Consider the following 12,192-nt stretch of genomic DNA (forward strand, 5'->3'; position numbering starts at 1 on the left):
CAAGAGGGTGGAGCTGGTGAAGGTGCAATGGCAGCACCACAGGGGCTCAGAATGAACTTGGGAGCCAGAGGATGAGATGAGAGAGAACTACCCTGAGCTTTTTTCGGATGCGGCAGCGAACTTCGAGGACGAAGTCTGAAATAAGTAGGGTAGAGTTGTAACATTTGGTTTCCGCTTGAAGAAAGAAGTGGAAGCTTGGGGGTTCCAGAAGAAGCAAGTAGATCCAGAGGTTTTGCTTCATTTCCAGCTTATTCAAGGTAAAAAGCTTCAACCTTGACTACCCATTTGTTAGATCCTGTTTAGGGCTTGAATCATGTCATTTTTGGGGCATTTCTAAGTCACCTTCGGGTTTAGAGTATAATATAGAGTGATGACTTCAAATCTTAAACCTAGGAGAGTTCTCATGGCATAAAGGTGCCAACTTTATTGCCATAAGAGCCCCATGCATCTTGTAGACTCCATTTTTTGACCTTTTGGGCTTGAAGACCCATGCATGGATGTAAATTTTGTGACTTTACATGTTAAATCGACCCTAGGAGGTCAGATCTACACTTTGGATGTAATTGTTGGATTAGTGTCTAAGTCCATAACTATTTTGGTATGTACTTGACCCGATGGTGCAAGGTCATTTTGGGTTGCCTTCACTAAAGCAACTTGATTGGAGAAATAAATAGAGAGAGAGGTTATTATGATTTATTAATATGTTATAAGAATAATATATTAAAGAGAAATCATATTTGTTTAATTAATATTGGCCAATAATTAATTAAGAATTAATTTTGTGATCAAGTGTAATTAATTAAACTAGAGGGGCTGAATTGTAATTATGTGATAGTTACAAAATAAGGTAAGGATTATCTTAAATATATGGTGAACGAATTTAAGGTGATAATGCCTTAGAATTCGACTAGGATAAGGGTTTCTAAGACTTATCTTATGGTTGCTTGGTGGGCAAGCAACTAGATAAGGATAAGGACTAAAACCCTAATCTTTACACCTATATAAACCCCCTAAGGCTCATGAATTCGTCTATGCCTTCCCAAGAAGTCCTAAGGACGAGTTCCTACCTCTCTCCTCTCTCTTTATACCTTCTTTATTTGCTTATGGTGTTTGTAAGCCATTAGAGGAGTGACACTTGTGACTCTAAGCCTTCCAAAGTCAATTCAAGGAGGAATTGGGATTGTTATTGCTACATAACAATCAAGGTAATATCATAAACCCATTTATATGTTAATATCAATTTCCATATGATAGAATTAGGGTTTATAGTCTTGGATTCAAAGCATGTTCAATAGAGAAACCTAGATCCAAGCATTAGGGTTTGTATGAGCACATAGGATGTCTTATGACTAAAACCCATCAACAATGAGCTCAACTGAAACCGACTATAAGGACATGGACCTTCGAGGACTCGCCGAGTTGCTCATAGGACTCGGCGAGTCGGGTATTGGTTCCCCAACCTCTTCTGTTCCTGAGGAATCTGGTTGAGTCTAGGAGCGGACTCAATAAGATTAACATGATTATGGACTTGAAGATCAAAGGACTCGACGAGGTCAAGGATGAACTCAGCGAGTTCAAGGCAATGTCCCAACCAACATGAAGATGAACTCGACGAGTCCAAGGAAGGACTCAACTAGTTCAATAGGAAAGTCCCGATTCTGCCATAAGGAAAAGAGTAAATTACACGAATGGTCCCTATGGTTTAGTGTAATTTGCGCATTTGGTCCCTAACTTCTTTTTTTTTAACTCGGAAGGTCCCTATTGTTTGTTTTTGTTACGCGCTTGGTCCCTATCTTACCTAAAAGGACTATTTTGGCCTTGATTTTTTAATTTATATTAAATAAACACACCCCTAAATCCACCCCCTCACCTTACCTTACCTACCTCACCATTTTTTTCCTATTTAAATAATAGTCTTTTTAGGTAAAACAGGGACCAAACGTGTAACAAAAACAAATAGTAGGGACCAAACACGTAACAAAAACAAATAGTAGGGACCTTCCGAGTTAAAAAAATAAGTTAGGGACCAAGTATGCAAATTACCCCAAACCATAGGGACTATTCGTGTAATTTACTGTAAGGAAAAACTCGGCAAGTTGGAGGGCAACTCGACGATTCAGATCGTGAAGTTAAGAATCTCTGAGTTGTGGAACTCGACGAGTTGGTGGACCAACTCGGTGAGTCAAGTCAACCAGCTGTTGACTTTGACCAAAAGTTGACTTTGACCAAGGTGTGGACTTTGACTTTGTCTTTGACCTGCGTTGACCATGAAATGGTAATTAAGGAAGATTATTATGTGTAGGAATTGAGAGGAGTTGATCCCGACAGCGAGGACAGTTCATACACTTCACGACATAGAGGTGAGTTACCTTCTAGTAGAAGTGGGTCTAAGGCACCAAGGTCGGCCCACTAGTAAGAGTTATAATATAGATAATTGTCTTCGTGATAATTATCTGGTATATTGTTATCTGTTATGATTATGTGCTATCCTGATATGATGTATTGTGATAGTAAGGGGAATAATCCCCATATCCGGTCGATAGGGCTAAGGGGTAGGTGATTACTATATGTTTTTACTTTGTTTAAGAAACGATACACAATATTCAACATTGTGATTGAATTCCCGCCAACTCGTTTCTACTTTGTTAAAGTGATGTAGGTGATTACTATCTGTTTTTTCAGGTGTCCTAAGGTTTAGTTGCAACCATCCACAATCGAAATGGAAGCTAATGGGATTCATGAGACCACTTATAATTCTATCATGAAGTGTGATATGGATATCAGAAAGGATTCGTATGGTAACATTGTTCTATAACATAGATTGAAACTTATTAATTTCAAGTAAACTTAAAAAACATCTTATGCATTTGATTTATGCACTTTTTTTTGTACTTGTTTCGCATTCAGTGCAAATTGACCAAATTTCTTCACAAATATTTGAATATGGACTGTAATCGTTTTGTATCTTGTTAGTTTATGTAAAAATCGGAGGTTGTCGTGATTTTCCGATATATGTAATCGACAAATCAAATGAATCTCAGGATTGACCAAATTTTAGTTCGTTTGTTCGCTCACTAAAATGGAGTTCCATGTTGATACATGGGGACGCAATCCTAGCATTCATTTTGGAGATTAAAAAAAATATTTTTAAAATGCGAAATAAATAAATTTTCGTCATTTAGATTATTCAATAAATAAATAAAGGAATTGCCGTTTTTTTTCTAAATATACGTGAAATATTCTAATAGAGTATTACAGTGTAAATATTAAAACAAAATTGTTAGAATATTTAAATATTCTACTAGAATATTATACTATAAATATTGAAACAATTCTAATAGAATATTAGAATATTCTAACAATTCTAACAATTTTAGTAGAATATTAGAATATTTTAACATATCTAATAATTCTAGTAGAATATTGTAACATTCTAATAATTATATTTGAATATTTACAGTGTAATATTCTATTATATATTTCAAAAAAAATGGTAATTTTTATTTTAATTATTTTTTTAATTTTTTCGGTAAATTAAATGACAAGAATAATATTTAAAAAAAAGAATTTTTTAAATTTTTTCTTTTATTTTTCATTTTAGATTTTTTATTTTTATTTTTTGATCTCAAAGATGAATGGCTAGAATGACATCTCCATGTCTCACAAAATTAACATGATCTCAAATATATATATATATATATATATATATATATATATATATATATATATATATATATATATATATATATATATATATATATATATATATATATATATATATATATGTATATGGCTTAGGGAATATGTGGTTGTTATGTACCTAAGCTTATATATAGAACCCTCCAAACTATGTAGTTTTAATCCATATATATATATATATATATATATATATATATATATATATATATATATATATATATATATATATATATATATATATATATATATATATATATATATATATATATATATATATATATATATATATATATATATATATATATATATATATATATATATATATAAAAGGGTATGTGGGCAGGGATTGGCCACACAGTTAGTGGGAGTTACTTAAGACGCACAAGTTGGAAGAACAAATCCAGGTCATGCATTGAGAATCTTGTTTAATTTATAAATAAAGTCAAAATTTCTTGTCGCCTAAATCAAGAATCTTGACTTATCAATTACCGTCTACCAATGCCACTTAAGGACCTCAAATTCTTTTAGCACATGATGCTCACAGAATTGGTTTTGTTATCAAATTCATTACTCTTCTCTTTTAAAGAATATGCAATTCCACAATTTATGCGTGTAGAGGTAATAAATTGGACAGATCAAAGAAATATGCCAAGAATTCCGTTAAGCTTGAAATTTTTTAATATAAAATGGTTTTTATCTCTTGACCAGTTCACGATAAATTATAACTAAAATCGACTCAAATAGGTGCAATCGTTAAAAATTACCTTATGTTGTTGGAAGTCGATTCAAAGTTACTGATTCATGCAGAAATTGTATTGTTCTCGTTAATATATTCGTAACTCATAAGAATGATGATTGGTTTTCTCTAAAAACCCGTTTTAAATTTTATCAAAACATCACATTCTTGATTCATTTCCAATCTTGCTTTCAAATTTTAAAATTTTCATTGCCATAACAACAAATCTAACATCTCCATAAAGAATCTAATTACACTCGTGATCAAATACACAAACATAAACACGAAAACACATGGATCTTTTTAAAAACAAGAATCAAAGAGATATACGAAAAGATTTGATTATCCATGATCATTATTTCATCATCTTCTTCCAAATCTCAAGCATCTGTTGTGTTTGACTTGTTTGATATTTGGGACTGAAGAAACGCGTTGTTTATTCTGCTTTGAGGAGAGTTTCTCCATTGTGTTTATAAACTTGCGCATGTGTTTTATGTATTCAGGGAAACTTTCAAGGTTAGAATGGCCTCCACCTTGGACCCACAATGGATCATATTTGTCTTTTGCAAGTTCCCATAATCTTTTCCCATGTGAAAAATCAACAATATCATCCTTTGTACCCTATATATCATTCAAAACATCAACAACGAAACAAATGACATAAAAGGTAACCAAAAAAAGATTCTTGACTCTTATATGATTTATGTGGCTAGTTGACTTACATGTATGACCAAAACCGGGCAGTTGACTTTCTGTACTTTGTCGATATTCTGTATCAAAAACAAAACAAAAAAGGATGAACTAAGTGAAGCCGAGTGAATTGGTGGACAAATAGTTGAAGGGCAATTTGGGAATTACCTTAAAAATATCGAACCAGAATGTCATTTTGACAGGATAGAGAACGCGTATTCCTGAAAGAATAGCACTATGTAGAACAACACCTCTCAATTTTTGTAGGCGAGAAGCCAGGTGTAACGTGGGCCCACTACCAACCGATTGTCCATATAAGATCATGTCTTCTTGCTTGATTCCATAATTGTTTTTTAAACAATTGTAAACAGCCTCTATGTCATAGTATGTATTGAATTCAGATGGCTAAACACACACACAAAAATAAAATGATTATTGGTTAAATGTCTAAAATACCCTTCAACAGTAACATAACGGAAGAGAAAACCAAAACCAAAAGCATCTTGAATCTTGGCTTACCTTGCCAGTGGAGGCTCCATATCCTGAATAATCATAACTGCAATATAAGCATATATATAGATGGAGTAAATTAGCACAAAATGTTGTTATATAATTAAACAATACTTAATTTATTACTAGCAATTACACATATATAAAACATAAAAGTGTCCAAGAAAAACCCTAATAATAAACATTAAACTAACTAAAAACCCCAATATTTTGATCATCATCCCAAAAACGAAGAACCAAACACATATGAACACAATGGAAACATATTTTTGCAGCTATAAACATTTAAGAAATGGAAGTTTCAAAATACCCATTTGATTATCATCCCTAAAACCAAGAAACAAACACATATAAACACAGTTTCAGAAATACGCATGATTATCATCCCTAATAAAACCAAGAAACAAACCGTAGTAACATGATTGAAACTTATTTCTATAACAATAAACATTAAAGAAATCAAAGTTTGAGAAATTGTCATTTGATTATCGTCCCTAAAATCGAAAAACAAAGACACATGAAGAAAAGTTACAAAAACTGAAACATATTTTTGAAATACCTCATAATATTGACTCTGAGGTGAGCTCTAAGCTCAAGAAAGAGCTCTTTCATTTGACCCAAATCAGCAGCGTTGCCATGAGAGTACAAAAGGGTGAACCTCCCAAAAGGATGTTTCCAGAAGGTAGCAACAATTTTGTTCCCGCCCTTTGTATCAAGCAAATGAACATCAACGTTTCTATCTGCTGTAATTCCTGTAAAAACAAGCTTTGTTTCCCCATTTGTTGAATCATCTTCGTCTTTGAAAACATCATACGTTGGTGGGTAAGGTGGGAAAAATGCAAATTTTGCAGCTACGTTTGATGTTACATTTCCCATTGAAGAACAAAAACCCACCTCATGAAGATCATTAATTCGCCCAATAAACTGAAAAACCCCTGATTCTATCTGGGTTTGAATGGTTTACCTCAAAATCTTACGAAAATTGAAACGATTTTTGAATAAGAAAATCTTTAATAGGAAATGTTGGATGTGGATTTTGTGTTTGAGTGGCGTAAGACAAAATTAAACGATCTGAAGAAATTTATGAAAGAAAAGATGAACAGGGAATGATGTGGATAATGACGAATAGACAATGGCGATGATCTCTATTTTAAGTCATCTTGCTTTAGACTTTGTTGCATTAAAGTTCGTCTAGGTTTCGCAGGCTTTGTTGCATTAAAGCTCCAATGTAAAGCCAAATAGCGACAGGGAAGTTTGTACATCATATTAAATTTCAACGATTTAAAGCAATGTGTATGTTACTATATGAATTATAGAAATTTTTGGAAAAGTATTTATATTTGTAACCATTTATCTAAAAGTACTATTTTATTTTATTTATTTATTTATAGAAAAAACCATTTATATTTTTTAAAGTTTTCAGAATAATCATTTATATTTTTAAAAAAATTCTTCCTCTAATGTCTTTTTTTTTTCAAAATACAAAGTATTTGTTCACATCATGAAAAAAAAAATTGCTAACCAACTTCATTTTTCATCTAATCATGAGGGTATCTACCGACATACATGATGTTCACTTTTCTATACAATTTTGAGATTATAGGGTTCTTATAGTTATATACATCGGTAATAGACTTTTGTCATCATGCTTAAACTTTAGTATGAGTCATGAGTATCTTTACAAAACTATAATATCATACACTTATATCAAAATTATTGGACGTTTATGATTTCTGCCAAAATTCCAATGAGCAATTTTGAACATAGATCTCTCATGTGTACTCTTAAGGGTTATGCTTCCAATCAAAAATGATATTTTTCTTACATAATCTCAAATCATGGTGTTATCAAAATAGAAATGTCAAATTCTATGGAAATGAATTTCTACGTGATCAATCTTTTGATTCTACCCTTCTACGTCTAGCTAAGTTCTTAAGTATGACATCCTTTTTTGAGTGATTGCCATTGAAACTATCACACCCTCTTTGTGATGCCTCTCCAATTCTCTTGGAATTCTTTACAAATAACAACGTATTTTTAGTGGTTAATTTTGTCTATTTTACATTGTTATTTCAAACATGTCTCTCTTCGTTCTCATGGTAAACATATAGGAATCAATTTTAAATGTACCAAATTATTGGAAGTTGACGAGTTATAATAATTAAAATGATTAAATATAATCCAAAAAAATCAAATTGATAGAGTTTAAAAGTTATTTGTAATGATTAAATATAATCCACAAAAATCAAATTGATAGAGTTTAAAAGTTATTTGTAGTGAATCACATGATAATAAAAATGATAAAAAAAAAATTGAAACAGTTAGTCATAAAAATAATAAATCACCATAAATATCAAGATCAATCATATCATAATATCCGGTTAGGTATTATACATACCAATTAATTACCATAAGTTAAAAAATCAATTAGTTACAATATATAACTTGGAAATTCATTGAATCATCATTTCTCCATTCAATAATAACACAAATCCTGATTGTAAACATGAATTGTCTTTTTCAGTTTGAAAAACTTGCACAAGTGTAACTCTTTACTCTGATCTCTTCTTTACTGCAATATATCAAGAACATGTCTTCTTTTCTTCTCATATACTTGAGAATGCTCTTGACTGCCATCCGATGGGCATGATATCGACTTGTCATGCTTAAGGCATATGACACATTAGGCCTCATACATAACATAGATAATCGATCATATAGTTGAAGCATATTGGACTCAAATTATCTAGCTTCACATTGGAACTAAGACACTGAGTTTAGATCAATCTTAAATATGTTGCATATGTATGAATTGTTTTGGAGTCTTGCATCTTGAATTTCTTCAAGATTTAATATATGTGCATATTTTGGTTTATCACAATGAGACTTCTAGATTAATCTTTATCCCCGTTAATATGATTAAGCACTTCGATAAACATAAACACAATCATACAACAATTAAAGATTTGGATAATATAAAAAACATAAGGATTTACGTGGTTCACTTGATTAGAGAAACCGACCTATGTCCACAGAAAAATAGAAAGAAATTTAATTAATAATAGTCGTCACACATGCTTTCGATCTTAGGGTTAGATTTATACAAAGAGATATATTTATATGAACGAGTTGACCTAAATCTTCTTGTGGGCTAGGCCTAAAAAACATCGTTGACTTTGGCACATTGATCGGGCACCATAGCTACCCATCGAGATACCGTAATTGTTGAGTGGAGATACCGTAGTTATGGTATGTTGGACACCACATCCTTACTTTATCATTGCGTAACCACTCTACAACATTGGTCCTACTCTACAGCTTCAAATTTCGATGTCGAAACTAATACATAAACTATCCTATGAAGTCAAACGGATTATCAGGCTCCATAACTTAACATATAGCATTGTGCTTTGTATGAACTTAATGGCAAACCAAGTATACCAAAATAAAATGTTCCATTAACATCAAACTACATCTTACATTACATGAACCGGTTACATAAATAAGTAAAAGGAAATCACTACAATTACACTCCTACAATAGAATCCATAAACTTCTAATTATGTTGGACTTCTTGTCTTCTAATTTCATTCTCATTTTTTAAGATCAAGATCAATCTTGGACTTATGTAGAACCATTTCTTTATCCATGCTTTCAATCTTAGTTTTTGTATGAAGTCAACTCATTTCCCACACCTTTAAGCTTCAAATACATTTCTTCATTGGTTTTGCCTTCAATTTCTTCATATATCCACATAATGCACATGTGGAAGTTTGAAGTCAATCCAATTGAAGTACTTGTATTTCTTACTTGGATCCTACATATTGGATAATAAATTAACATAATTCTATTAAAAAAAATAAGAAAGATGACATGACCATCCAATTAGGGCAATCCCTAAACCTTCGACCTATGTTATTCTTACTCCAACTAATTTTAATCTTTGATTCCTTTCCATTTACATCTCCATGGAGAGTTTCTTTAATATTCAATTTTTATTACTGTAGCTCATTCGAGTCGATTAGGATGAAATGGTATTGCAGAGATCAAATCGGCCAAAGAAAGAAATGGGAAAAATACAATTTCAAGGACCCTTACGGACATTCTTGCCACATTATCATCTACGTGTCATATGCTATATTGGGCAAACCATTACATGTAATGGACAATAGCATGTAATAGGGACTAAATGTGGACCAAAGACTACTTTAGGGACCCATGTGGAAAAAAAAAACGATCAAATGAGATTGTACAATAATTGCTCTAGTTTTTCAATTTTTTTCCTTACAACAATAGTTTACGAAAATAAATTAGTTATCTCATAGTATATATTTGGAATAGTCTACCCTAGTATAAATCACTCATAATATCAAGGCCTAATTATGGTTATTCATGAAGATGCGTGAAGCATATAGAAAAAATTGTCGAACATGCATTTCACACCGAAAAATATATAGGACCACATCCCCCTGGAAAAAATCTACACTATAATATATAATGTTAATGTGCGATATAATATAAAATATGATCGTTGAAGACGGATATCAAACCGAAACAACCATTGAAAGCAATAACAACTAAATTTTAGGAATTCCTTGCTCAGGCATAAGCAAAATAAAGATGAAGAAACATAATTACTGATTTTCAAGTTGTAAATGTTGAATTTTAATCATTTTGTATTCAGCTATAAATAAATTAGATAGAAATTTTCATTTATCAGTTTAGTAAATAAAATCATCTAACTAAATAAAGTATGTATAAAGTTGAACCAATTTTTAGACTAATTGTTGAAAGTAGATGGTTGAAGAGTGTATTTAAAGATGCATTATTTTTTTCTATATTTGGAGATAAAGAAACAAAAATGGTTAAATATAACCTGAAAACACCATAATTCAAAAGAAAAATCAAATCACATATAGCTTAAAAAGTGTAAATGTACTCCACAATTCTAGAGGAAAGTAACTCAAGTTTGTAAATGGTAGATTGTAATCTTCCTTCAATTCCTTTTTGTAAAAAAAAAATACATGTATTTGTTATAAAAAATAAAAAATAAATAAATAAATTAAAAAAAAAAAAAAAAAGAACTTATTAAATTTATTTAAAACTTAAAAGGTCAAAATTGACTAGGTCAAAAAGCAAAAAATATATATATGGAAGTTGGTGTCCTAACAAAAGCCGATGCCTTGAACGAAGCCAAAGATGACAAGAGTTTCTTCTTTTTATTCCTTTGCAAACTAACATCCCGATATTTAATACAATAACGAGTTCATTAAGCCATTATTAGGTATTGAAGTGTAAATAAGATTAATATAATGAAATTTAAAAAATAATAATAAATAAGAATAAAAATAAAAATAAAAATCCATCTTCTAAGAAATTGATATTAGAGATGTTGACCTGGAAAAATCAACATATGACCACTTATTACGGAAATATCAACATATGACCACGGTTTTCAAATATGGCCTTATTCCTAAATTGATTTATGACAAAAAGGTTATGCATGAAATATTTCGAAGTTAATTTGGAATATGGTTCGGAAATAAGATTTGTTGAAATGGCCTATGGCTTTTGAAATCTGATTACAAGACTAAAGTAATTTCGAAAAGAACATTATCAGAATTTGCGAACTCGTGTTATAATTTTTGAACTCATTAAGATTTAAGGAATCAATTTTCTAACATAAAGAACTCAAATCTTATAATTTTGAAATATTTATATTTTTTTTATCTACTTAAGGATACATTTTCAGTCTATTAGCATAGTAGGAATAAAATCCTTCCAAACGTGATGTCACATAGGCGTCATATCATTTTTTTTCTCTTCTCTCTCACTTTCAACCCTCCCAACCCAAGAAATAGAATCCTCCCATCCTACATAATATGATACAAATATACAAGTACAAGGTACAAGTTGAGAGGAGAGAAAAGAGAGAGGAGTATCGACTCCAAGAACCGCCTCGACTTAAATTTTTCTGGAACCGACCATGGTGGAGCGTTGTTCCAAATGGTACCAATTGCAATGTATGTAGGTGGCCATTAAAATCTTTTGAGTTAGGTGTGTTGGGACATACACATAAGTGTTATTCAAATTCCTTTTTAAAGAGATTATCAAAACAAGAGAAATCATTCGGCCAAGAAGAAATCTATGAAGCAGTTACAACAAATGATGCACTACATATGGTTTGTAATGCATGAATTAATTATGATATGCAATATTGGAGTCGCAAAGTACTAAAACAATGTGGAATCCAACTTTCCAATTTGGTTCTTACCTACGATTTGACCACTATTTAGAATATGTAATAAAGGCTAAAAAAACAACTCTGAAACCATGGTTGGGTGTACATGGATGGTTTCCCATGGTTGGATGTATGTAGATGGTAGAGTAGATAACAATAGTAACAAAAATTTAGGAATTTATATCTATTTCTCGTTCGATATCAATTCGGGTGAAAATGCGTCAGAACCTAAAGACCTCTAACTCTCGTTGTAGGTGGTAGTCCAAGAACCTAACGACATTAGGTCAAAGACATGAATACTTTATTCGCGGATTAT

The 12,192-nt window shown here is 31.3% G+C and overlaps 1 protein-coding gene across 1 annotated transcript; it reads right to left on the reverse strand.

The window, feature by feature from the left end:
* Positions 1–4,620: 4,620 nt before the first annotated feature.
* Positions 4,621–6,877, reverse strand: LOC111886619 (uncharacterized). Its single transcript, XM_023882881.3, has 5 exons — positions 6,195–6,877; positions 5,645–5,681; positions 5,294–5,530; positions 5,158–5,205; positions 4,621–5,056 (listed from the first exon to the last, which is right to left on the reverse strand). Exons 1-5 carry the CDS (start codon positions 6,509–6,511, stop codon positions 4,799–4,801), a joined length of 897 nt encoding a protein of 298 aa, XP_023738649.1. The 5' UTR covers positions 6,512–6,877; the 3' UTR covers positions 4,621–4,798.
* Positions 6,878–12,192: the final 5,315 nt, after the last annotated feature.

The sequence above is a fragment of the Lactuca sativa genome, chromosome 5 (genome assembly GCF_002870075.4).
Source record: "Lactuca sativa cultivar Salinas chromosome 5, Lsat_Salinas_v11, whole genome shotgun sequence".
Lineage (NCBI taxonomy): Eukaryota > Viridiplantae > Streptophyta > Magnoliopsida > Asterales > Asteraceae > Lactuca > Lactuca sativa.